At 50.5% G+C, this 27,539-nt stretch overlaps 2 protein-coding genes across 10 annotated transcripts in view; both read left to right on the forward strand.

Moving 5' to 3' along the window:
- Positions 1-18,801, forward strand: part of TTC22 (tetratricopeptide repeat domain 22) — a 35,036-nt gene extending 16,235 nt beyond the window's left edge. Inside the window, exons 5-7 of one of the 5 annotated variants that reach the window (XM_082357357.1) lie at positions 1,055-1,216; positions 4,124-4,276; positions 4,746-5,968. In XM_082357357.1, coding sequence (XP_082213483.1) covers positions 1,055-1,216; positions 4,124-4,276; positions 4,746-5,519 — 1,089 coding nt within the window. In that variant the 3' untranslated portion in view covers positions 5,520-5,968. The other 4 variants (XM_082357358.1, XM_082357359.1, XM_082357360.1 and 1 more) reach the window with 4 other exon arrangements.
- PARS2 (prolyl-tRNA synthetase 2, mitochondrial) lies at positions 1,114-27,489 on the forward strand. 5 transcript variants are annotated; one of them, XM_082358136.1, is made up of 3 exons: positions 19,034-19,263; positions 21,677-21,809; positions 22,463-27,489. In XM_082358136.1, exons 2-3 carry the CDS (start codon positions 21,677-21,679, stop codon positions 23,917-23,919), a joined length of 1,590 nt encoding a protein of 529 aa, XP_082214262.1. In that variant the 5' UTR covers positions 19,034-19,263; the 3' UTR covers positions 23,920-27,489. The 5 variants fall into 5 exon arrangements, with proteins under 5 accessions (XP_082214264.1, XP_082214262.1, XP_082214263.1 ...); XM_082358135.1 differs by lacking the exon at positions 19,034-19,263 and adding an exon at positions 19,330-21,011; XM_082358138.1 differs by lacking the exons at positions 19,034-19,263; positions 21,677-21,809 and adding an exon at positions 1,114-1,216.
- The last annotated feature ends 50 nt before the right edge of the window (positions 27,490-27,539 follow it).

The following is a 27,539-nucleotide window of genomic DNA, read 5'->3' on the forward strand; positions in this document are numbered from 1 at the left end:
ATGAGTCAGACCCTCTCCATTTCTCCAGGCCTGTCTTCTAAGCTAGTCACGATTTCCCAGATATACCCTCAGGCTTTTCCCCTTCACACCCCCGGGGAAAAGTGGAAAGAAGATGAGGTTAGCTGGGGTCTGGATGCCAGCTCTGCCCATAGGCCCTGTGACCCCAAAACAAGTCACTTCCATCTCCGAACCTCCTTATCTGTTAATTATGTGATCTGTCCACCATCTAGGATATTGAGAGACTGAAAGGAGGTAGTGGATGAAACTTCACTGTAAACTGTAAAGTGCTGTTCAAGCCTTATTCTTGGCACCTCGTTTCTGTGGCAGTTTCCACACTTAGCTCAGTTTTTGAAGACATTCCTGGAGGCCAGGGACCCTGTGATTTTCGTTCCCCTTGCGGTCAGCACGACGCTCTGCCCGGGGCACGTTCCTAGCATTTGCTGGTCAGTAATGAGCAATTTCTTGGTGAGAGATCTTAGTGAGAGCAGAGCATAAACACTGGTTCACGTATGTTCCGAGAGTTGTGTCCAATTTAACGCATTGCCTTTGCCCCTCCTTGGGAACCTACTCTGTGCCGGGCACAGAGGTGGACAGATGGGGCCCCTGCCCTGTAGGAGTTCACCGTCTCAGGGGCAGCAACAAACACAAGGCAGGCAGCTGTCAGTAACAATATTGGGGTGGTGGTGGGAGAAGTGCTGTGCCCAGCTAGAAACACTGTGTGAGTCTGGGGCAGGTAGAGGCTGATTCTGGCCCCTCCCCCTACCTGCCCCAGGAAAATGGGGGAGCACACAGCGACGTGTCTGAGGAAGAGGGGTTTGCCTGGGGTCTGGAGGGATTCACTGGACATGTCTCGTGAACATGGCAGAGAGCATGGCAGCGAGTCAGGCTCTCAGGAGTTGAGTGCCAGTGAGCTGTGCCCAAAGTGTTGGGTCCCACGATGTGGTGGCTATGAGGAATAAGATCTTTGGGGTGATATGGCTCTACTGAGAGAAGGGGTTCCAGTTCTGGCAAACAGCCAGACAAATGGTTTGTTCTTACCTCCTCCCTTACCCAGGCCATTGAGATTGCCAAGGACAAACCCCCCATCCTGAATCACCTGGCCAAAATCTTCCACTTCCTCGGAAAGCAGGATATGGCCATTGGTACCTGCAACATGGCCCTGGACATCCTACGAGATCCGGAGCTCAACTGGCAGGCGTATTGCACAAGGGCCAAGGTGAGTCTACCTGCAGCTCCACCCCATCCTGCCATCCAGAATCAGAGAACAAGGGCCAAGACCCTGTGGCCAGAGCCCAGGGGTCAGGGAGCCTTCATGGTGGAAGGGAGCTTAGGTGTCACCAAGGCTCACAGTTTGTGTTCTCTAAGATTGTTGAGTGAGAGAATGAAGGAGCTTCCCACCCACTGCTCATCCCTTCTGCAATGACCTGGCCAACAACCTGCCAGCCTCCTCTTTGATTAGAACCTTAGGCAGTCATACTGACCTGGGTGGAATTCTGGCCTCTCCACTCATCACTGTGGGACTTGGGGCAAGCCACTTACCCCTCCAAACCTCCATTCCCAAATCTGGAAGATACGGATAATAACATCTATCTTAAAAAAGGTTGTCAGAAGACTAAGTGAAGTAACATCTAAAGCAGGTGCCTGGAGCATGGGAGGTGCTTGTGAAAGGCAGAGGGTATATTGGAGGAAGTCTGATGTCATAGATCAGAGCTCTGGCTCTCAACACCGCTGGCCTTGGTTCAAATCCCACAGCACCGCTTACACGCTACAGGACTGTAGACAGAATACTCTTGCCCAAAGTCCGAGCCCCAGTTTCTTCTTCTATAGACTGGAGGTGATTGTACCTGCCTCACAGAGTTGTTATGAGAATTAAATTAGACTCTTGTGTAAAACTCAGTACTGACCACATAGTAAGAGTTCATAAGTGGTTGAGCAGTATTATTAGGTATATTTTTAACTGGCTCACTGTCGCTTGAGGCAGTCCACTATGGTCACTGAGCTCTGCAGATTACTCATTTAACTGAGAGCTGCCTGCCTCTGGCTTCCCCCTACTGGTCCCAGATCTGCCCTTTGGAGCCCCTACAGAACCCATCTGCTTGGGGGCAAAGAGCTGGAGCTCTGAGTTCACTTTGCTCCAGGCTGGACAGCCTTCTCCACTACCTTTCATGGGACATGATGGCGAATCTGCTCCCTTGGTCTTGGTCTGTATGACATAATCATTTTGCCAGCAGGTACTAGACAGTCAGTTCCTTCATGGCAGTTGATGTGGTCATTATCAATAGTAGTGATATTACTCATGATTGATAGTAAATAATAACACCTTTCTATAACACTCTGCATTTCACCCAGCACTTTCATATTCATGGCCTGATTGAATTCTCACACGATCCTGTGAGAGGCCAAACGTGTGTCATTTTACTAATGAGGCAACAGAGAGGCAGTGACCTTCCCAGGGTCCTGCATTCCATTAGTGGGAATCCAAACCTCACTCTCCTCACTCCATCACAGGTTGGCCTGTAGCGTATGCTCGCTGTCTCCCTGTAGCTCCAAAGATCACACTTACTACTCAGGTGACCAGACTGGCACCAGGATGGAGGCAGGGGACAGTGAGGAGGAAGGAACAGAAGGGACGGGAACTCATCTGTGTAAAAGCCTTAGTCCCTGCTGTGACCCTAAGGCCCTACCTGGCCCATGACCTTGACCCACCCCGGCTCAGCTCCCTCCCTCCCTCCCAGCCACCCTGGGGTCCTTGCAGTTCCTGAGGCACAATCTTGCCTCAGGGCCTCTGCCTAGAATGCTCTTCTCCCAAATATCCAGTTGGCTTCCTCCCTCACTTCCTGGAGGGCTTGAAGAAAAGGCAGCTGCTAGCAGCTATCTTCTTGAAAATGTCAGCTTCTCACCAACACTTTGTGTCCTCCTGTCTTGGTTTGTTTTTCTTTTTTAGCACTTATCACGCCCTAACATACTATTTGCTGATTTATCATGTTTATTGTCTCTCCCCCCAGTTGAAATACATGCTCCACGAGGGCAGGGAATTTTGTCATTTTGCTCTCTGCTATATATCCTCAGTGCCCGGAACGTAGCAGGCTCTTGATGAATATTTGTTGAAGGAATGAATGAATGAACTGAGCACCTACCATGTGCTAGGTCCTGGCTAGAACATATTCTCTCCATTGTCATGGTAACTCTCCAAGGAAGATCTTAGTGTACTGATTTTTCAGATGTGGAAAATGAGGCTCACAGAGGTCAAGCTAATAAAGAGGGGGAGGGGCTGGAATTCAGCCAAGTTCAACTGGCTTGAAAGCCAGAGCTTCCCACTCCCACCCCACCCCCACCTCATGAAGCTGTCTTAGAACCAGAGCCCGCCAATGGCTATAAAGCATTAATACCTTCAACGACAATGACCCCCTTTTTCTTACTTCCTCCTTCTCCACCCCTTCCATACCCCTCCTGAACCTCTAGATTTTCTAAATGCTCCAAATAGATGTGGGGAAAAAGGGAGGAAGTGATGATGAAAGCAAGGGTCTGGAATCATTTGTAATTTGATGCTTGTAAGCTGGGGCCACCTGCCATTCTTCCCACACTACTTGCTTACACAGTCTCTCACAAAATCGGTGCTGCCATCCCATCTCAAATAACCCCCTCCCCTAGTCACCTCTATCCCATCACCCTGTTTATTTTTCATAGCACTTGTCACCACTTGAAGTGGTACCATGTACTTGTTTATGATCATCTCCCCTACTAGAACGTTCTGCCAGGGCAGGAACCTCCTCTGTCTTATCACCACTGTACCCCAGTACCTAGCACAGTGCCTGGCATATGGTGGGCACTCAATACATATTTGTTGAATGAATGAGTGAATGAATGAATGGCTCTTACTTCATCCAACGCCCTTCATTGTACAGAGAGGGGTCAGTGTACTAAGGCCCAGAAAGAGGAGTGGCTAGCCCAAGCTGGCACAGGACTAGGACCTCGGACTCCCGAGTTCCAGTCACAGGGGCTTTCCACTGCACCACAGAATCTGCCTGAGTTGCTGTTAAGAAAAAAAACTTTATTTAGGATAGAAAAGAGGGCAAGGGTCCTTGCTTGGAGCATCTTCCCTGAGCTGACTCTCTGTGGGCAGATCCACGTCAGAGCCTACCTGCATGACCTGGAGCGAAGCAAGATGGGGCTTGGGGGCATGCCTGACAGGAACCACCTGGCCTGCGCCAAGGCCGACCTCGAGGAAGTGGTCAAGGTGTGCCCAGGCCTCAAGACCTACCTGGACATCGGCCAGGTAAGGTAGCCTCTTGGCTAAGGTAGCCAATAGCTGACTAAAAACCTATTAACTCTCTGCCAGGCCAGGCCTGGGCACTGAGGACACAGGGAGGAACACAGGGCATCCCCAGGCCTGATAACAGTACCTGCCTCCTACTGCATTGGTGAGGATTATAGGAGATGATGCACCTACAGCGTTCAGAACAGGGCCCAGTTCTTTCTAAGCACTCAGAAAGTGTGGGCCATTATTCTGTATCCTTCTGTGCCTTCCGTGCGCACGGAATGACTACCAGAGGTTACAGTATCTTATGTATGAGAACACTGAGGCCCAGAGATTGCCCCGCTCAAGGTTATATGGCCAAGAGCGCTGGGGCTGGAACTGGAATCAGAGTACTGTCTCCTTTGCCAGGAGAGGGGCACCAAAATTTGCGATGAATAATTGTCGAGGGAGGGAGGGTGGGAATGAATGCGTGGAATTTTTAAAACAGCAAGTGTGGGAATGGAATGAACGGGGAGCAGCGACGGCAGGGGAGAAAGGCTCACCCGAAGCCCCCACCCCAGGTCTACTACTACATGGGCGTGGACGCTGTGCAGGAGCTGCTGGCGGTGGACGAGGCGGCGCTGAACCAGGCACTGGTCTTCCTGGCCAAGGCCGGCGAGTCGGAGCTGGGCGCCACGCTGCCCGAGCTGCAGCTGTTGCGCGGCAAGTGCCTGCGCATCAAAGGCGAGGAGGCCAACGCGGTGGCCTGCTTCAAGCGCGCCGTGGAGCTGGACGACGCGGGCTCCAGCCACACCGAGGCCTTCGGCTGCCTGCTCGAGGCCCTGATGGCGCAGTGGAGCCAGGCGCAGCTCAGCGACGGCGAGCTGGGCAGCGAGGTGGACGCGTGGCTGCGCTGCGCCCAGGACAAGTACCCGGCGGCGCGCCTGCGCCAGGAGCTGCAGCACGTGTGGCGCGGCCACACGGGCGAGGTGCTGGGGCTGGCCCGGGCCTTAGTGGCGCAGGGACGGCCGGCGCTGGTGCGGCTGCTCTTCGAGACCATGGCGCGCGAGGGCGAGGGCACTGGCCCATGGCGGGGCCGCCGCGCGTTCTCCTTCGGAGGTCCCTGAGGCCCCGCCCCGTTGAGGCCCCGCCCACAAGTGATTGGACCTGGTCGGGGCGCTGCCCACCGGCTTTCACTGCGGTAAGCTGGCGGGTCCTGGGACCCCGTCAGATTCTCTTTCGGGAATTGGAATGGAAACGTTGGGACCCTAGGACGGTTTGACGTGCCCACGGAGGCAAAAAGGCCTGATTCAGCTGGGGCAGACGCGAGGGGCTGCTGGGAAACTGTCAACTGAAAGACCAAATTGTACAAATATGCAGAAAAAATAATATGGAGCCTCCCAAGAGATACAGAAGATAATTGCCTTCATTTTGGTGGCTTTCTAGTACCCAAGAGCCTGTCTTTGGATTCCGTGAGCCACGCTCTATCCTTATAATAAAGCCCCCGTTACTTAGGTTGACTGGAGTAGGTCTCAGGTCCTGCCTCCAGAGAAGCCGTGGCTAGAGAAAAGGGCACAGCTGCCAAGGAGCAAGTAAGGGAAGGGCGGTAGTCTACATCTGGCTGCTCAGGGCTCTTTCCTGCCTCTCTAGCAGCCTTCCAGCAGGCCTCATCCTTGGCCAGCTTGGTCTGAAAGGCCCTCAAACTCCCTGAAATAAAGCCCATCAGTAGTACCTTTGCTTGACTTCTCTGTTCTTGGGGGGAAAGTAGGGGCCCCACCCACGGAAGTGCCAACTGCCCCCAACCTCAAACCTTCTACAAAAGAGTGAAGAAAATCTTGGAGTTTTACACTCTTGGAATCATAGTCATAGAATCTTAGACGTGGAATTTTATTGTCAAAGACTTAGGCTCTGATTGCCAGCAAATCTTAGAACGGCCAAGCTGGATTCTTGTGGTCCTACTTACTTACAAGAGCTAATTTAACCTAAAATTCCAGATCAAGTTCTTTCCAGACTGCAAGAATGCTGGTTGTACGTAACTGCAATGGCAAGACCCCCCCTTAATGGTTTGTGATTTATTTTACACTTTTCCCCTTTTTTAAAAAAATGTTATACTCACTGCTTTGTTCATTTTCCTGATGCTCAGACTGTACCAAGGATAGGCCAGCACCCCTGCATCGCTTCTCATGTCCCCAGTGACAGATGGAGAACAGACCGAAAAGTGCAATCCCTAGAGATCACGCACCCCGATCTCTCTTTGTGCACATAGGAAGACTGAGAGCCCTGGAAGGGAAGTAGCTTGCTCAAAGTCACACTTCCTAGCCTCCCCACCCCTCCAACTTACTCTCAGCATTTTTCAGGTTTGGAAAAATACTAATAAACCGATAACACTAAAGTATTAAGTGTTTATGTGTTAAGGGTTTATGTGTCACCTGTCACCTGGGGCACTCTGATATCCATTGGGATAATGCTGTCGTTCCAGGCACCTGTGAAATCCAGACAGTGAGGCCACCCTAAGGCCCCTGAATTCCACCTCAGGGCTCATCATGGCTCACCACTTCAGGTGGTGACTTTCTTTCCCTCCTTCCTTCCTCTCATCTCCATTGCAGGAGAGTGCAGGAGGTGACTGGACAGCAGGCCGCACACACAGCCCTGTCCACTTCTCCCCCATCCCTTCTCCACCCACGGCTGTGACCTGCAACCTTCCCTAGGACAGGAACCCATCTCTCTCTTCTCCTGCTTCCCCAGGCAGACAAACTGAATTCAAGGTGGTTTACTGGCAAAGTTGGGAAGTTGGTGAGGTTTGTCCCTTCCCCAGGCTTCCCAGTTTGTTTCCTTCCTCGCTTTTCCTGTCCTCAAGGTCATGCATTTCTCCCTCCATTGCCTCCTCCTCCTGCCAAACCTTTTCAATAAAGCTTCTTTCTGATAATCTCATTCACAGAATCGTATAAATGACTAACAAACGCCCACTAGAGCTTCTGTCAGGGGTACTGACAGAAGCCAACAAGAGAAAAGAAACCCCATTTCTGGGACTGCCTCTTGTGTGCAATACACTTCATACATGTAAACTCATGCAGTTTTCTCACCAGCCTTGAAGGGTAGGCATCATGATCCTTATTACAGATGAGGACATTGAGACACTGAACAAGGTCACATATAAGCATGGGAAGAACCAGACTTTGAACCAGACCTGCCCCATGTGTGCTGTCTCCTGGGACACAGCCCTTCCTGGGAGATGTGTCATGCGTAGTCTAGAGTTGGGCCTGTGATCCCCAACACAACCTGTCACTACCCTGCTCCCTCCCCACAGTGTACTAGTCTCCCTGCTCGAAAACTGCCTTACCTCTGTGCCTTTGTACATCCTGTTCCCCCACTGGCTTTTTTCCTGTAATTTCTATCCCAAGTGCTAGGCTCAAAGGTGCCTCCTCCAGGAAGTCTTGCCAAATCCTCCAGCTCTCATTAATCACTCTGTTTTGTGCACACTCTCAGGGCATTGTGTCCCTCTGCACTGCTTATATTCCCTTGTCCTTGCACCATAATGATGTCACCGTGTCTGTTGTCCCCATTCAACTCTGGCTCTTTACAGCAAGGACCACATCTGATTCAGCCCCATGGCCCAGCACTGAGCTTGGCACATAAGACAGGCTCAGTTTTGGTTGTTGAACTGAGTAAACTCACAGCAGGGACGTGGCTACGTCAGTCCAAAACTGGTGATTCCATGACCAGGTCCACAAGGGCTGAGGTTGGGGCCAGGTCTGCCACCTAGGGAACTTTGCAGGCTAGAGCTCAGCCGGAGAGCATGGGCTGTCTTTCCACCTCCTCTCCAGCTTTTTTTTTTTTTAATTTATTTACTTATTTTTTTTTATATTTATTTTTGGCTGTGTTGGGTCTTCGTTGCTGCATGCAGGCTTTCTCTAGTTGCGGTGAGCGGGCTTCTCATTGCAGTGGCTCCTCGTTGTGGAGCACAGGCTCTAGGCACGCGGGCTTCAGTGGTTGTGGCACACGGGCTTCAGTAGTTGTGGCAGGTGGGCTCAGTGGTTGTGTGGCACATGGGCTTAGTTGCTCCGCAGCATGTGGGATCTTCCCAGACCAGGGCTCGAACCCGTGTCCCCTGCATTGGCAGGCGGATTCTTAACCACTGCACCACCAGGGAAGCCCTCCTCTCCAGCTTTAGACCAAATCCCCAAATCTGCGGCTAGGAAACTGAGGCCCAGGTAGGGAAACTGAGGCAAGAGAGCAGGGACTTGCCCAAGGTCAAGCAATGAATCAATGACAGATAGAAACTCGAACCCCACCTCCAGCCCCTTGGGCCAGTGTTCTCTGCCCTTGGGGCTGCCTCCTTTGCCAAGTTCACTTCTCTTAAGTCCAGGAAGACCACAGGCCTACCAGTCATTAACTCAGCATTTATCAAGCACCGGCCAAGTGCCAAGCATAGTGTCAAGCTCTGGGGCTACTGTGCAGAACAGAATAGACCCTGCCCGGGCCTTCAGGGAGCTCACAGTCTAGAGCATGCAGAGCAGGTCATGCAGGACCTCGTGGGCCACAGTGGGGACTTTGGAAGACCAATGGGAAGCTCTTGGAGGTTTAAGCTGGCAGAGCTGGTTACTCCACCCTCCACACTGTTCACACTCATTCTGTGTTAGTGGCCTTTCCCCAGCCCAGTGGGGAGGAGAGGATGGCTGTCCCTGGGGCTCAGGACGTGTCCTTGGCCACGCCTCTTCAGCAAGCCACTGCTGAGGCCAGGCCTGGTAGTCCCCCAGGATCGTGGCTGTGGCTGGTTTGATCTTTATTCAATTACAGCTTTGAGTCCCATGGAACACCCCTGCCTACTGGGCAGCTGGGAGGACAACTCTCTGTCACACAGCTGAAGCAGCAGGAGCTCCTTAGGGGAGCACTGCAGAGTAAAAGCCTTAATGACCCCATAATCGGAGTAATGAAGATGAATCGCACCTTGTGCTGCCTGCCCATTCCTCCCTCTGAGTCTAGCAGCCAACATCAGATGCTAGAAACTCCTGTTAAGCCAGCAAGAGCTAGGCATGTTAAAGATCATGAAAACAGGTAAGATTTTTCAGTTATAGGTTTTTAGAATCTCAGTATTGAAAAGAACCTTAATCATCACCTCTTCCAGCCTCTCCATCTAAATCAGAACTCCTCTCAACAGTGAGTGTTCTGAAAGGAGTATCTAAACCACTTGCATGCCTCTGGCAGACAGGCAGCTCACTACCTATTGATGGAATCAATCCATTTCTTAACAGTCTAAGTTTTCTGAGTTTGTCCTTTTATTGAGCTGAAACCTTCTTTTATGTAATTTCTGTGTCTTGACTCAAGTTCACCTTTGTCACATAGAACACAGACCCTAATAAGCAAGGTGACCTTGATCAAGTCACTTTGCTCTGGCTCCCATTCTCACTTTCTGTTTTGGCACCTATTACAGTGTTTGAATTGTTCGGAAGGTGGCTGAACACCCGCAGCCTGGCTGAGCCCTGGCCTGGCCTCTAGCTGCCAGTGCCCGCCCTGGAGCCTGCACAGAGCGGGTGCCAGCAGCTGAAAGCAGAACAGAACAGGTCTTCTCCCGTCTCTAATCAGGCCCCGAGGGAGCACCCTGTGTAGATGGTGGTGGCTGGATGCCAAATGAAGTGAAATATCTCCTTTTCTCAGGCCGTTAACTTTTTTTCTTGTTTAAGGAAGGGGAGGATAATGACATTTAGCACTTTACAACTCAGCAGTAAAATGAGCAGATGGAAACAGATCCCCAGCATCATGGGCATGCTGCCAGCAAGAAACCCTCCCCGGCTCTGGCTCTGGCGCCGCGGGGCTGAAGTTACTGGCAAGGTTTGCTGAGGGGGTGAGGGGCACCACCTGCTCGCTCCTGCCCCGGCTCCTCCCCCAGGCAGCCTCTCCAGGCTGCACATCGGTAGTACCGGCCCCCACGTCCCGCTTCCCGCCTGTGCTCACCCTGTTCCACTTACCTGAAGTACCTTTCCTACCCCCCAGGTCTGTTTGGACTATGACCTCTCTAGTTTGGAGATGAGGAGGAGGAGCAGAGGGGGGTATTCTTGGAGAGAGTGGTGAGCAAAAACTCCTGTGGAGCTGTGGAAAAGCTCCAGCTGGCCTCTAGATGGCCACAGAAGAACAATTTGAGCAGTGAATATTCCCACAGGGAGGTTAAAAAAAAAAAAAAATCATCATTATCATCATCAAAACTATTTACTGAGAACTTGCCGTGGACCAGTCCCTGTGGCCCATGTTTCACACGCCTCACCTCGTTTAACCTTCACAAGCCCAGGAGCTGTGTATCAGCATTGTCTCCATTTTACAGATGAGGAAACTGAGGCTCAGAGAGGTTCAATAACTTTCCTGAGTTCCTCCCACACTGCCTTGATTTTTAAAAAATATTTATTTTATTTATTTATTTTTGGCTGCGTCGGGTCTTAGTTGCGCAGGCTCTTCGTCGTGGCGCGCGGGCTTCTCTCTAGTTGTGGCGTGCAGGCTCTCTAGTTGTGGCTCGCGTGCTCAGTAGTTGCGGCACGCAGTCTTAGTTGCCCCGCGGCATGTGGGATCTTAGTTCCCTGACCACGGATCGAACCCACGTCCCCTGCATTGGAAGGTGGATTCTTAACCACTGGACCACCAGGGAAGTCCCCCCCCCCCCCAACACACTGCCTTGAATGGCAGACAGGCTAAAGAGTATCAACGAATGGCTTTTTAACTATTTGGGGTTTAGATTACTTTCTCTTCTATCACATATGTTGCTCTATAAACTGCACACTTAACAAATCTGAATGCACTTTTCATATTTATGTTCCCAAACCAGTCAATAGCTCTATGCTGGGGCTTGTTCTATTTTGGCATATAAATTGTTTCATTAAATTGCAGCTCCTCGTGAGTTTTATTTTTCATCCACAAAGTAAAAGAAACAAGCCGAAGAACCCCTACTGTGGTGGAGAGCTACTGCTTCCATCTGCCCAGTGCCCCTCCTTGCTGGGAATAGAACCTCTCCTTCCTGGGCTACTAAGCACTCCTTCCCCACTCTGAGTGGTGGCAGAGGGCTGCCAATCATAATACCCCATCCCCTGACTGCAAATGCAGACATGGGATCCAGGTTGGGCCAATCAGAGTCCTTCCCAGAAAGTTTTCCCACTGGGTGCAAGGGACAGAAGATGCTCTCTGGGGATTTCCCTGGTGGCACAGGTTAAGAATCCAGCTGCCAAAGCAGGGGACATGGGTTCAAGCTCTGGTCTGGGAAGATCCCACGTGCCGCGGAGCAACTAAGCCCGTGCACCACAACTACTGAGTCTGAGCTCTAGAGCCTGCGAGCCACAACTACTGAGCCCGAGCACCACAACTACTGAAGCCCGTGCACCTACAGCCGGTGCTCCACAACAAGAAAAGCCACTGCAATGAGAAGCCCACGCACCTCAACCAAGAGTAGCACCCGCTCGCTGCAACTAGAGAAAGTCCACGTGCAGCAACGAAGACCCAACGCAGCCAAAGAAAGAAAGAAAGAAAGGAAGGAAGAAAGAAGATGCTCTCTGTCTGTCTGTCTACTGGAACAGCTATTAGTGACTGTCCCTGTTAGGATTAGGCTTAGCTGTGGGCATCAAAGACCTGAAAACAGTATCTTAAACAAGATGGTGTGTGTTTATCTTGCAAGGCCAGCTCAAGTATCACCTCGGTGCCCGCCACACCCCCTCTCTGCTCACCTACCTGGTACCCACTAATGTCATCCTACTGCAAGCTCCTGACACTCTCCACCTGGCCGGAAGCACTGGGTAGCTGACACCCCTGGGAACAGCCTTCAACCAATGGGGAATGGAAACTGGATAAATACCTGAACCTCATAAACAGGGGTGGGTGGGGGGATAAGATAATTTGGAGGAATGTGGGATTGAGACCCAGGGGCCCATAGCAGTAAACTGCCCGTTCATTATCACACACTGTATTCATTTCTGGCCCTTCTTTCTCTCACTTCCCTACTCTCCTACCAGTGTTTCCTGATATCACCTCCCAAAGAAACTGCTTGCCCTCGAATCCTTGACTAGGGGACTGCTTCTAGGGGAGCCCAGCTTTAGACACCCTTGATGTCCTCTCTCATCCCAAGAGAAGGACTCTTCCACCTCCCAGTACTTGCATGGCACCTTGTTTGTACCTCTAATACAGTACACCATGGCCTACCTTGTTGTATTTATTAAGTATAAAATAGGAAGGAATAAGTATTTATTGAGGACCAGTCCCTGCACCAGTTGTCTTGTGCTCATTCATTCATTTATTCACTAATTAATTCATTCACCAAATCTTTATTGAGCATTTATAATGTGCCAGACAATGATTTAGGCCAGGGGTTGGCAAACTGTGGCCCACAAGCCAAATTAGGCCCACTGCCTGTTTTTGTAAATAAAGTTTTCTTGAAACACAGCTGCGCTCATTGTTTACATATTTTTATGGCTCCTTTCATGTTATAACAACAGAGTTGAGTAGTTGTGACAGAGATGACATGGCCTGCAAAGCATAAAATATTTACTGTCTGGCCATTTGCAGAAAAAGTTTGGTGCCCCTTGGAATAGGCACTGGGGCTCCTGCAATGAACAAAACAAACAAAAATCCCTGCCCTCCTGGATGGAGCTTACATTCTAATTGGGGTGGAGTCAGGTGGTAGAGGGGGAATGTAATACAATAAACCAAAACCTAGATATTTAGTATGTTAAATGATAATAAATGCTACGGAGAAAACAAGTAGGGAGAGAGAGAGTATCAGGAGTGCTGGGGAGCAGGGATGGGGATTGTGGTGAAAATCAGGGTGTCAGGAAGTCCTGGCTGCGAACGTGACATTGGAGCAAAAACCTGAAGGAGGTGAAGGAGTGAGCCATGTGGACATGGTGAGGAAGAGCCGTCAGGTAGTGGAACAGCAGACAGGAGGGCCGTACTGGAGTATTAACAATAGTTCATCCAATATTGAGCGCTATGTACCAGGTGCCCTTCAAGTGCTTTACATACATAATCTCATTTAATTACTTAAAAGTCATCATCTCATTACACATTTAATCTTACAAAAGAATGATCTGAATATATTTCTATTATTAATATTAATACAGAGCTTTCAGTTTACAAAGTTTTGTAATGTTTTTCATTTGCTCTTCATAGTATTTCAAGGAGGTTACTGACCCCATTGTAGTGCAGCCAAAGACCAGAAAGGTCAAGTCCTTTGCCCCAGGTCACACAGCCAGTAAATGCTGGCTCTGGAAAGCAAACCCAGCTCTGTTTGGATCCAGATGCTGCCTTCTTCTCTCTAAGCCACCAGCCTTGGAGGGCGTCAACTCTACCTGGTCCACTCACACCTAACTCAACTCTGCACCAAAGAGAAAAGGCAAAGCCTTGTTGGAAAGAACTCAATTCCCATCATCCTTCCAGATGAGGGTGACCAGGTAAACTGCTGGAGTCACACTCAGAACTCACAGACGTGATTATTCCCTCTGTCCTGGGGCATCTACATTGTGCCCCAGACTTCTTCTGGCTATGCCAGTGCTCTGCAGCACTAACCCAAAGCAGGGGCTCAAAAGGGAGCTGTTGGTTGACAGATTAACTGTTGCTGAGAGTTTTGTTTCATTGCATTTTTAGCAAGCCTTTCTTATGAATTGAGGGAATTATTTAGAAAGACATTAATTCAGCAAACATGTACTGAGATTTACTATGTACAAAACCTTTCTACATAGTAAACAGATTTACTATGGCAGGGCTAGAGATGAACAGGACATGGGCCCTCCCCTCTGGGAGCTCGCAGTCTATGGGGGTGAGAAGATAAATGTTTTGCATGTGCTACATGCCCAGCTGTGTGCCTGGCATTGTGCCAGCCAGGGCACTTTCACCATTAAAAATAATTGTAATAAGGACTTCCCTAGTGGCACAGTGGTTAAGAATCCGCCTGCCAATGCAGGGGACACGGGTTTGAGCCCTGGTCCAGGAAGATCCCACATGCCGCCGAGGAGCTAAGCCCGTGCACCACAACTACTGAGCCCGCGTGCCACAACTACTGAAGCCCGTGCGCCTAGAGCCCGTGCTCCACAACAAGAGAAGCCACCACAATGAGAAGCCCGCGCACCGCAACTGAAGAGTAGCCCCCGCTCGCCGCAACTAGAGAAAGCCTGCGCACAGCAACGAAGACCCAACACAGCCAAAAATAAAATAAATAAATTTATTTTTAAAATAATAATAATAATAATCATTGTAATAACAGCAAACATTATTGAACCCTGACTATGTGCCAGGCACTGTGCTAAGCCCTGTACCTGGGCTAACTCCTTGTATCTTCACCACAACTCCATGGGGCAGATGTCACTACTATCTTCAGGATGAGGCATCTGAGCCTCAGGGAAGCTGAGTATCTCACCCACAGGCACACGGTAAGTGGGTGACAAAGTGAGGATTTGCACTCAGGTCTGTTTGCCCCACCGCATGTACACACTCATGTGACACACCTGAGAGAGAGAATGGGCCAGAGGAGAGACTCAGACAAAATGTCGAGGGGTCTCAAGAGAGGGGGAGGCCCTGCCAGAGGGGACTTCAAGGGAGGGTTCCTCAAGAGGATGCCATTGTGGTGGTCGCCAAAGAGTGGGCCTCCAGCAGAGGGGACCCAGCCAGACAGAAAGAGTCTGTTTGGGTGACTGCTCCCACAACTTTGGATGTATGTTTGATACAAATAACATTGGAGGCTCTGAGTGGGGAGATCAGGCTGTGCATCAAACAGACCTGGAGATGAATCCTTTCTCTCCCAGTTACTAGTTGTCTTGACCATGCACAAGCTAACCAACCTTTCCAAGCCTTGGTTGCCTTATCTGTAAAAGGGACATAACAGTGATATTTGTACTGCATGGGGTTTTATTGTAAGGACTTAATCAGACATGGGTGTAAGGTGTTTAATACAGTCCATGGCATATAGCAAGGACTCTACAAATGTGAACAATGATGATGATGATGACGTTTGGTGCCACACTCTTCAATTCTGAGGAATCTTGATTTAAAAAAAGAGGCCCCCCTCCCCAGCCCCCTTCTGGCCTCTAATCATCTTAGACTAGGACAGTGAATAAATGAACGAGGGGAATCCTGGGCCCAGGGGGAAGAGGCCCCCTGGAGAGAGAAGGGCATTGGCATCCCGCACTGTAGCCAGAGAGGGGAGTCCGAAGGAAACAGAGGCGGCAGCAGAAGGATGGCTGTCTCCTTATGGTGGCCGAGGACAGCCATAGGGTCCCCGGAGTTGGAATGGGCTGGAAGAATGAGCCAGTTGCTTTCAGTTACATCTCTCATGAGCCCTTCACAACAGCCTTACGTGGTGTTCTGTGTTACTGATGAAGAAACAAGGAAGCAAGTGGCCCAAGGTTGTACAGCTGGGAACTGGCTGGGCAGGATTCCCAGGCAAGGCCACCCTCCCACCTCCAGTCCAGTCTGTCTGGGCCAGGCTGGGCTAAAAGGTTACGGGGTGGGCTCAGGAGTCCAACAGGTGGACTGTCCCAATGCTTCTCTGGAGTCTGTCCCCTCCTCTCCCTCACTGCCCCAGTCTGGGCTGTTACGGGAGTTTCCCATCCAGCCTCTCTCCCCATCCTCTTCCTCCAGTCTCAGTTCACACCTCACTCAGGCAAAGAAACACAACTGACCACGCCCTTCCCTGGTGTAAAACCCTTCCATTGCCCACAGAACTGCCTCTCACACTGGCCAGCGCCCTCGTCAGAGGAGGCAACCGTCTTCCTGGAGTGACAATTACACTTGTTTTCCAAATATAACAAATATATGCTGTAGAGTGGAATGCAAAATGCCCAGGGATTTTTCTCAGAAGAGGAGGTGATTTGGGTTAAACCTCAAAACACATGTGTGTATGTTGGCGGGGGTGGGGCAGGAGAAGTATCATTCTTCACAGAAAAATTTCACTGGCCTCAAAGATGAGAAACTGGCAGTCTGGTCCAGCAGGCCCTGGCACAGTGGTGCCCACTGCCTTTCCAGTTGTGCTTCCCTGATGCCTGGGTGTGCTCTGTGCTCCAGCCAGAACTATCTTGAAGCCTTTTTCCTTACTTACTGTCCCTCTGACTAGAATGTCTTCCTATTCTTTGTAGCCTGGAAAGTTCCTAGTTATCATTTAAGGTCCAATTTCACGCCCCCTCCTCTGAGAAGCCCTCCCTGATCCACCCCCTCCTTGCAACGCTGCTCCCTCAGCATCTTGCTCTCCCCTCTTCATAACGTCTTACCACAGGCTGCTGTGACCACCACTTTGAGAGACAGCCTCTTCGGGAGGTTATGAGCAAGCTGAGGTCAGGGAGTTCACTGTGAACTCAGCCTTTGTTGTTCATTCAGCACACACTTGGAGCCTCTCTGCGACAGGCCATGGGTTTGGTATGCAGGGACGACTCAACCTGTCCTTGGAGGAGCTCCGATCTGAGAGAGAGACAAACCATCCATTCATTTATTGATTGATATATTAAAACAAGAAAAAAGCAAAACCTTTTGCTGAGCCCTGACTGGGCCAGGCCCTGTGCTCAGGGCTGTGTCTGCCCCCAGGGGACTCCCAGTCTGGCCAGCAGCTGGTGGAAACCACTAACAGCATGGTGAGTCCCCAGGGCTGTGGGGCACCAAGGCAAGTGTGCGGTCCTTTGCTTTTGCTTTGTTGTAGATGACAGTGAATGAATGAATGAATTTTTCTTTTTCTTTTTTTCTGTTTTAGGGAACTTGTGAGGTTTTAACCATGAATGGACTCTTTAAATCAAGGCACCCAGTTAATGACTGATCAATTAATTGATTGAAACGTCACCCAGGAAGTTGCTAGCAGAGAAAGGGCTATATTCTGGTCTCCACCACCCTGGACTTTCTCAATGGGGAGCAAATCTACTCTGACCAGGGCTGGCTGGAGTGGACCCTGCAGCTCCCGGCTGCAGAGCCTCCTGTAAACTCCCGGTGAAAGGCAGCAGTTCTGGCCTGCCTCCCAAGAGGGTCATGAGCATTAATTAGTTACCATTGGTAAAGTGCTCTGAAGATGTGGGGATGTTTAAACACGGTGAGTCATTAGGCCTCTCCACACCACTATGCTCTACAGCCGGTAACTGCTAATTGAGAAATAATTAACACCTCAGGGTGCAGAGGATGGATGCCTGGCTTTTCCAGGATTGGAAAGGATGTAATAAAGTACACGAGCAGCAGGAAGAAATATAAGGCTACTTTGGATCCTGAAATATACTGGAGATTATTCAACTTCTGCCCCCAGAGAAGCATGGGGACTGTTGCCCCAGTAAAACCTTTGGGACTGCATTCCTTGGGAAAGCCCCGAGCACAGTGCTGGGCTGCAGAGGCTGTGATGCTCTTAGAGCAAAAGAGCTCAGGTCCAGCCCAGGTCTGCCTGGCCTTCTAGCTGGTGAGCAGATGCCAGTTGTGGAACTCACCAAGCTGTATTTTCCTCAGCTGTAAGACTGGGATGATGACATATGTCTACCATCCCCCCACCTGGCACCGGGTTGTCTGATGCCCTTCCTCTAGGTCAGCAGATCTAGCCCAGGCTTCACGTTAGGATCACTGGGGACTATAAAGTACCAGCATCGTGGGGCTGGGACTGGGGGCACAGGGTGATTCCCAGTTCAGTCAAAGTTGAGAACCACTGGTTTGGTTTGTGTATCAGGCACTGTGTTGGGAGCTGTGGGAAATAAAGTTGTAAACCCTACCACACCCCATGTTTCCCTCACACCAGCTCATTATTTCCTGATTCTGTGCCTGTGAGTTGTCCTGGACATTTCACTCCACTCCCACTGCCATTCTTGTGCTGCTAAACCCCACTCATCCTTCAGGCTCAGCTTGAAGCTCACCTCCTCAGGGAAGCCCTCCTTCCCCGTGCTCCCACAAGACTGTTCTCAGCCCCCATTACACCACTGATGACACAGTGTTTTTCCTGGCAGATCCTGACAGGCTGAGAGCTTCTTGGGGCCAATAGCAGAATCACCAGTGTCTTGCACTGGGTCTGGTAGATTTTAGGTGCTGCATAAACTATAGCTGTTATCAGTTAGGTAGAGTTATATGATATGCAGCTCTCACTCAGGACATTTGCATTTCTTCCCTGTGTCTGAAACATACTTCCCCCAGATATCTGCAAGGTTCTCTCAGCTCCTTCAGGTCTTTGCTAAAATGTCACCTTCTCCACCAGGCTTTCCCTGATCCTTCTATTTTAAATGGCAACCACTCGACCTCCAACCCTTTCCCTTCCCTAATTAATTTTTCTCCGTAGCATTTAACACCATCTGACTAACGGATCCTGTCGTTATATAAAATTTTGATAACTTGTTCATGATGTCAGTTTTTGTATTTTTTAAAAAATTTAATTGCATTAAAATACCACTTATCCTGAGTTCTTTGGCCTTCCCTTAAATTTCATTGTATTGGATTATTGACTAGAATGTAAGGTATACTGAATGCCGGGAACTTTGTCTATTTTGTTCACTATTCCCAGCTTCTACAAGCGGTTGGTACGTGGTAGCTGCTCAAAAAATATTTTGTGAAAGTTTGATTTAATGTCTTAAAGATTAAATAAAGGTGTCTTATTCCAATTGTTTAAAAAATTTTAATTTATTTAAATTGATAGCCTGTAAAATCATAGGGTAGATTCGAAACCGCATGGTCTACTGTTGTCATGGTTACACTATAGCCGGCAGTTCTCCTATTCAGAGAGTGGGGCGGGCCCTGGCAGTGGGCGGGAACACCAGACTCAAAACCTAGGCCCGCGGCCTTGATCATAGAGTTACACCTCCCTCAATCCTAGAGGGCACTTCCGGGACGGTGATTTACTTATTGCTGCGTAGGCCAACCTATGAGGCCATTCTCTCTCCTTGCCTAAGTTTCCGGCAAGCAATTCACTGGCGTCTAGAGTGGGGTGGGGCCAGTCCCCGTGAGCGCGGCTTTGTGATTGGTGGGAAGGACAGGAGGCGGGGCTTGGTGCAGACAAGCCCCTGGCGCAGGCGCGGGGGCTGGGCGCGGCGGCCCCTGAGGGGCCGGAGTTCGCTTGGACTACGGTTGGTGATCGTGGGTGACAGTGAGGGCTGGGGGCTGAGGGCTGAGGGACGGGCTGAGGGAGGGGCTGCGGAATGAAGAGAGGGCTCGGTTCTGCGCGCGGAGACCGAGGACCGTGGTGTCCGTTTTCCCACGTGCATCTCGTCCTTGGATTGGGGCGGGGTCACCATCACAAACTTTTGAATAATACTCGTCTCCTAGTCTGTTTCCTCCGTTGTGAAATTGCAGGACTTCCTTCCTTGTCTGCCTCGGGTCGTTGTGACTGGGAAGTTGTTAGAAATACAGGTTCTCTGCCCACACCCCAGACTTAACTGAATCAGAAACTCAGGGGATGAGGCCCCACCATCAGTGTTTTAACAAGCCCTCCAGGTGATTCTGATGCTTGCTTAAATTTAAGAACCACTGGGCTACCGTAATGTAGCAAGCTGTACTGAGGGCCTTCTCAACCCAAGCTGAGAAAGTAAGGGAAAGAAAGGAGGGGGTGGACTTGAGAGAAATCTTGGAGACAGAGTCAGTTGCTTGAGGAGGAGTCAGGGGTGAAGGAGTTTCTGGCTTGGGCCACGGGCCTGAGGTGGGACCTTAAGTGATGGCTCCAGGTGTCAACCACGTGTGCCCTGCCTCCAGGCCTGCACTTTTCCACGCAGTCACTAGGGCTCTGTGGCCGTGCCTCCCAGCCGTTTTCAGGTCATAGGCCACATAGGAAATGATAACATTTGTACAGTGCCCAGGGGAAATGGATGAAGCTGCTTGAGGTTGGAGGAGACCAGCTGGAGGATTGAGGCTGCTGAAAGCTGGAGGGAACCACCTGGGGGGATTTGAGCTTCCCAGAGCTGAGGGGAATTAGTAACCTGTTCTCAGCATACTGCAGAAGAGCTTTGTCCCATGGGATTTGCTGAAGATCAGGGGCGCTCACTAAATTTGGCAACATAAATCAAGAACCTTGAAAGAGTTTATACCCTTTGACTCAGTAATTCCATTCCTGAAGATCTCTCCCAAATATATAACAAAAGAAAAGAAAGCCTTCTGTTGTAGATTACATACAACAGAGAAAATTAACAACTCTCTGGAGAATCGTTTTTGATCTAGTCAATGAAATGTTGTACTGCCCTTAGGAATGTGTGAATATTTTGTAAAATCATACAGAAACCTCCGTGCTCATTCATTAGACACTTGTCTAGTAAGCCCCTGCTCTGTGCTGAGTGGTGAGCGAGTCAGATCTGGTCCTTTCCTCCACAGAGCTGACTGCCTGGGGGAAGACCGGCAGCGGAAGGAGCAGTAACTCCAAAGAGTGATTGGTGTTTGGTAGGGGATCAGGGGCTGCTGCAGGAGAATCTGGCCTTTGGGGTATGGGGAGTGGGTCAAGGAAGGCATCCTAGAAGACAGGGTGGCACTCCTAAGGCCTGGAGGATGAGTAGAAGTTGGTATGCAAAGGGGGGAGGAGCATTCTACACAAAATGAACTGTGTTTTAATAATGAGTCTGCTGAAGCTGGAGCACAGAGAGGGCACTGGTGAGAGGAGGCCAGAGGGGACCAGCAGCTAGCTCACATGGGGCCATGTGCACTGTGAAGGTCAGAAGCTTAGACCTGATTCTAAGGGTAGCAGGAAGCTGTTGGAGGATTTTAAGCAAGAAAAGCTGTTGCTGTATGTGTTTTGGAAGTATCCCCTGTGGCTACAGAGTGGAGAATGGATTGGAGGAGGGTGGGCCTGGAAGCTGGGAGCCCAAGTGAAGAGGCTGTTGCAGTAGCCCAGGTGAGAGATGATGGTGGCCTGGAGCTGGGTGGAGGCTGTGGAGGTGGAGAGAAGGCACAGAATCAAAAGCAAGTGAAGCAGTAGGAATCACAGGGCCAGAGGGGTTGGTGAAGGTGGGGCACAGAGGGAGCTCAGAGTGGATGAACCTGCGTTTCTGTTTTGGACAACGGGTGGCTTGCACTACTATTCAGAGTGACAGGCAGCGCTGGACGGGGAGCAGGCTTAGGGGGAAGATGCTGAGCTCCCTGTGGGGTGCTGAGTGTGAAGTACTCATGCAGTGTGTTCTCTAGGAGGCAGTGGGATGGGTAGATGTGAAGCTTAAGAGGCACAACGTACAGAATGGAGATGTTGACTCGGAGCCATGACCATGTGGCCTGACCAGGGACTGTGTGCTGTGAGGGGGGAAGAGACATTAAGGACATTGAAGGCATGGGTGGGGCGGGGGCTTGCGGGCAAAGACAGGGCTCGCAAAAGAGACAAGGGATCGTCAGTAGCGGTTGTCTCTGGGCTGATTATAGTTGATTTCCTTTCTTTTTTGTTTCTGTTTTTATTAGCAAACTTACATTCAGTTCATAGACTATACCAGATACTGTTCTAATAACTTCTTATAACTCTTCTCTAAATTCCCACAATAAACCTATATGGTGGGTCCCTTCATTTTACAGATGAAGAAACTGAGCACAGAGGAGTTGAGTCATGTCCCAAGCTACACAGTGTGCAGTTATTGGGAAGCCGGACTGGGATCCAAGCTGCCTGATTCCAGAGCCAATGCTGTCACCACGCATTGGTGTCTCCACAGTATGCTGTTGTATTTTTATAAATGGGAAAAAATATATATATATTTTTTAATTTAATTTTTTTTTTTAATTTTTGGCTGCACTGGATCTTCGTTGCTGCATGTGGGCTTTCTCTAGTTGTGGCGAGCGGGGGCTAGTATTCGTTGTGGTGCACTGGCTTCTCATTGCGGTGGCTTCTCTTGTTGTGGAGGATGGGCTCTAGGCGCACGGGCTCCAGTAGTTGCAACACGTGGGCTCAGTAGTTGCGGCACACAGGCCCTAGAGCGCATGGGCTTCAGTAGTTGTGGCTCGTGGGCTCTAGAGCGCAGGCTCAGTAGTTGTGGCGCACAGGCTTAGTTGCTCCGCGGCATGTGGGATCTCCCCAGACCAGGGCTCGAACCTGTGTCCCCTGTATTGGCAGGCAGATTCTTAACCACTGCGCCACCAGGGAAGTCCCATAAACGGGAAAATATTGATTTTTTTTTTTAAAACAGCAGTAAATGGTGAGAGAAGTACAGTAGTACTTTGATCTGCTAGGATATTAGAAAAGAAAGGATTTGCATCCGCAAGATCGGTGGTGGTTGTAGAAGTTTGTTGGAGACCAGCCTGCGCTGACTAGTGCAGGGTGCTGGATCACAGTTAACACCTATTTCCGCTCGGCTCGTTTTTCTTCAGGCGCAAGTGCCTCCTTACGCCGGGGTGTGATGGAAGGGCTGCTGACAAGATGCAGAGCGCTGCCTGCCTGGGCCACCTGCAGTCCCCAGCTCTCGGGGTACGTTCCTCACAGGTTTCACCACCATGCCCCAGGGAGAGGGAAGCGCTTGGTGCTGTCCCGCATGTTCCAGCCCCAGAACCTTCGGGAAGACCAGGTGCTCTCTCTAGAGGGCAGATCTGGCGAGCTGACCTGTAAGAGCCAGCGGCTGATGCTGCAGGTGGGCCTGATTCACCCGGCAAGCTCTGGCTGTTACCACCTCCTGCCTTATACTGTCCGTGCCATGGAGAAGCTTGTGCGGGTGATAGACCAGGAGATGCAGGCCATCGGGGGACAGAAGGTCAACATGCCCAGCCTCAGCCCAGCAGAGCTCTGGCGAGCCACCAGCCGGTGGGACTCGATGGGCAAGGAGCTGCTAAAACTTAGAGACAGACACGGCAAGGAGTACTGCTTAGGACCAACTCACGAGGAAGCCATTACAGCCCTGATTGCCTCCCAGCAGACACTGTCCTACAAGCAGCTCCCGCTCCTGCTGTACCAGGTGACGAGGAAGTTTCGGGATGAGCCCAGGCCCCGCTTTGGTCTTCTCCGAGGCCGAGAGTTCTACATGAAGGACATGTACACCTTCGACTCCTCCCCTGAGGCCGCCCGGCAGACCTACAGCCTGGTGTGTGATGCCTACAGCAGCCTGTTTGACAGGCTGGGGCTGCAGTGCGTCAAGGTCCAGGCAGACGTGGGCAGCATCGGGGGCACGATGTCTCACGAGTTCCAGCTGCCGGTGGACGTCGGAGAGGACCGGCTTGCAGTCTGTCCCAGCTGCGGCTTTTCGGCCAACATGGAGACTCTGGACTTGTCACAGACAAACTGCCCTGCTTGCCAGGGGCCACTGACCAAAACCAAAGGCATCGAGGTCGGGCACACGTTTTACCTGGGCACCAAGTACTCCTCCATTTTCAGTGCCCAGTTCACCAATGTCCACGGCAAGCCATCCCTGGCTGAAATGGGGTGCTATGGCTTGGGTGTGACGCGGATCTTGGCCGCTGTCATTGAAGCTCTCGCTACAGAAGACTGCATCCGCTGGCCCAGCCTCCTGGCCCCTTACCAAGTCTGCCTCATTTCCCCCAAGAAGGGCAGTAAGGAGGAGGCGGCCGCAGAGCTCACAGGGCACCTGTATGACCACATCACAGAGGCGGTGCCGCAGCTCCAAGGGGAGGTCCTGCTGGATGACAGGACCCATCTGACCATTGGAAACAGACTGAAAGACGCCAACAAGTTCGGCTACCCCTTTGTGATCATCGCGGGCAAGAGGGCCCTGGACGACCCTGCACAGTTTGAGGTTTGGTGCCAGAACACCGGAGAGGTGGTCTTCCTCACCAGAGAGGGAGTCCTGGAATTACTGAGCCAAGTGCAGGTTGTCTAAATGCCCCCGGACCCCTCTCACTGCATCTCACAGTCTCGGTGTTCATTCTAACTCTGCCTTTCTTATACTGCTTTCCAGAGCTGGTCTCCCCAGAAAGAGGGCAGCTCATGGAAGGTGAGACCATGTTAGGAAAACCAATTGTTATCCAGTCATCTGTTCGGACTATTTGTATTTAAAGTCATTATCTTGATCCCTTTGTCTGGCTGGCCCTGCTGCCACATATCATTCCTTTCATATTCTATTCGGAGGTAGTGGCTAGAAGGAGCCAAGTTGTCATCTTGGCCCTCAGGAGAGTCACTTCCCTCCTCTCAGAGGAGTTTCCCATGTGTAGGATGGGGCCTCCCCAGTGGCCGAGGCCCTTCCAGCTCCAGCAGTCCAACCACGGCCCTCTTGCTGCATTCGGTCCAGAGAGGCCGCCCGCCTGTCTTCCTCCACTGAGAAGTTGGCCTGATGGTCTGGGGAGAAGAATCAGGACACCTGACTGCCACTGACTCACTGGTGACTTGGACACGACCCCTCCCCTGCTGGGGCCTCAGTTTCCCCATCTGTGATGTGAGAAAATGGAACTAGATCTGTAAGGTCCTTACAGCTGTGACTGGCTGGTTCCCCGAGAGGTTCATGACAGGCAGATCAGATCTGATCTGTTCCTCTGATCCTCCATCGTCTAAGCTACCCAGAAGGTTAATACAGTTAGCTAAGGGCCCCCAAACCACCTCCAGAGACCTGGCCCTTCCTCTTGAGGTGGCTTAGCACTGAGATCATGTTATATTGATTGAATAAAGTCAAACTATTGGGATGAGCCTTGCATGTTAATTGGAAATAGTGCTAACACCTGCCATGTTAACAGTGCAGTGGCTTCCTGCCTGGAAACTTTCCTTTTTCTACTCTTTCTCCACTCAAAAAAGAAAATTGGGTGGCTGGGAAAATGTGTGTTAAACCATTTCTTTCCACAAGTGTGAGGGGCAGCAGGCTTCAAGTGCCATGGTGACTTCGTTCTGCGTGCAGAGTTGCATCCTAGCGCCACTCACGACAGCGGTGAATATTAAGAGAAGGTCTCTGCCTGAGCCCTGGGGAGAACCGGCAGCGGGCTTGAGCTTTCATTGCTCCTGCTTCCAGGAGCAGAGTCAGGTTCTCCATCCTCGGCCCCCAGGGTCATGGCTTGTCCAAACCTAACAAGAATCTCTCAGGGCCAGGCTCAAAGCCACCCCCTCCTGAAACATGCTCGGCAGCTCGTGGCAGTGGTTCTGTCTTTGGCTCCCCCTATGCTCGCCTGCTCAGCACCGACGCCCTTCTTTTTCGCTTTGCGGGCACAGCTCACTGTATGGGGGCCAGCCTCTTGTTGATGGTCAGCTCCCTGAGGCTGGGGTCCTAGGTTGATTCCTAGTGCACTGAAGTTCTTGTCTCGGCCTGTTGTTCTACCTGCCAAACAGCTTCCCAGCAGCTTGTGACCACTGTTCCTGCCAGAGTAACCTCACCCCCAGCACACACCATCAGGTTTCCTAACGACTCCCAGGCCTGCCGCTGGGCTCTGGGCCAGCATTCAGGCCAGGAGACAGGGATTCTGAGAGCAAACCCAGAAAGACTGGATTGTAAGGCAGGAATCTTACCCTTGGCTGCACAGTGGAATCCCCTGCGTCCCACCCCGAGGTTCTGTTCTGGGGTGTGGCCTAGGCATCGGCAGTTTTAAAACTCCCCAGATGATTCTAATTCGTAAAGTCGATGGAGTGCCTTCTGAGGCTACGTTGCAAGGTTGAGTATTTGAGTCATTTCGGTTGTGCGTTGTCAGATTGATGTGAGCTCTCTGCTTTCAGTGGTCTGGTCATTCATTTGTTGAGGGCCTGCATGTGCCACTGTGCTGTGAGACCCTTTTATGTGCTGTGTTCAGACCTTAAAACTGTGCAAGGTAGGTGCTGTAAAATCCTCATTTTACAGATGAGGAAACCTGAAACTCCATTTAAGCAACTTAATCAAGGATGCACATCTATTACGTATCAGAGCTAGAATCTGAGTACTGACCAAAACCTGTGCCTGTCCCACTATACCGCATGGCCTCTGCCTGGGCAAAATGATTCTGATAAGTAAAAGATTATTTATGTCTGTCTGATCAAGTTAGCCTGAAGTAGAGAAATTAGAATTCGTGCAAATGGGTGCTTTAAATATATATTTTTAATTTTAAATTTGTGCTCCATAAGCCTACTTATTTATGGAAGGGTAGCCTAATGTAAGAATAAGCACTTTTAAAAATCACATTCAGACTTCCCTGGTGGTCCAGTGGTTTAAGACTCCACCCTTCCACTGCAGGGGGGCATGGGTTCAATCCCCCGGGGACCTAAGATCCCACATGCTGCAGGGTGCGACCAAAAATAAATAAATAAATATGCATTTGCCTCATTAAAAAAAATCAGACTCAGGGAATAGAGAACCAATTAATTTAAAACGCTCATAAATGTGTATGACACAGAACGATTTGAGGGTGATGTAGAATCATGGACCTTTAGAATGGGAGAACTTGGAGCGTGCCTGTCCAGCCCTCGTTTCACAGATGGGAGACAGGCCTGCAGTGGGAATTAACCTGCCACAACCCATCTTACTGGCAAACCGCCTGATTGCAGGCCAGGTGCTACGTCCCCTAAGTTAGGCTACCTTGGGTCCATCTTGTTGCAGGGAGTGATGTCTGGCTGAGTCAGCCTTTGAGCTACATAAGTGCTGTAGGTTTGAAACAGGGACCCATGCTCTATTTTCCAAGGGAGACACATACAAGGAGCACAGTGATTTGCTCAAGGTCAAGCTGAACTGAAACCCAGGTCTCCTGATTACTTAGCCAGTGTCCTGTAGCCAGGGGCAGTATAATTTGGTGGAAAGATCAGAACCTTGAATAGACAGTCCTAAATCCACCACTTAGCAGGGATGTGATCTTAGACAAATAACTTGTCCTTTGTGCATCTGTGTATCTCAGATTCTTCATCTGTAAGATGAGCTCATGATAATGGTACCTACCTCCCTGGGTTGTCTAAGGGTTGGCTGAGCTGACTTATATGAAAAGCTTAACCCTTAGTGTGCTCTCAGGAAATGCTTCCCTTACATGGGATGACTTAGGAAATACCCCCATTGGGAGCTCATGTTCTGCTGTTAACATTATCCCGAGACCTGGGTTTTGTTTTTTTGATATGTTGCTTCACAACCTTCCTGGGGAGTGCCACGAGCAAGAATTAAGTAACGCCTGCAGAATGGTTCCATCTCCTTAGAGGAAAGACAGACATTTTCAAACCGTGTACCTTCCTCTCTCCTTTCTGAACTTGCCAATGTTACCTCTTGCCATAAATTGATGAAATGGGGTTGCTGGCAAAATAACAGGTACAGGCTGTATTATCATTGCTCATTCCTTGGGGAGATGGAGAAGCAACTGGCTGAGAAATGTTTAGCAGAAATAATACTTGAGGACAAAGGCTGGTGCATAACAAAACCGTCGTGTAAATCAAGTTTAGAATGTAAATCAAGGGCTCCGTTAATATTTGGTGTTTTAATGGAAGAAACACCTGCTGGGCTATCAATAAAGGAGCTTTGCGGAAATCTCGAAATTGTCATTTCCTTAACTACTTGAGCGCCAGGCCTCTTCACAG

The sequence above is a fragment of the Balaenoptera borealis genome, assembly GCF_965194805.1.
Source record: "Balaenoptera borealis genome assembly, chromosome: 1".
Taxonomy (NCBI): Eukaryota; Metazoa; Chordata; class Mammalia; order Artiodactyla; family Balaenopteridae; genus Balaenoptera; species Balaenoptera borealis.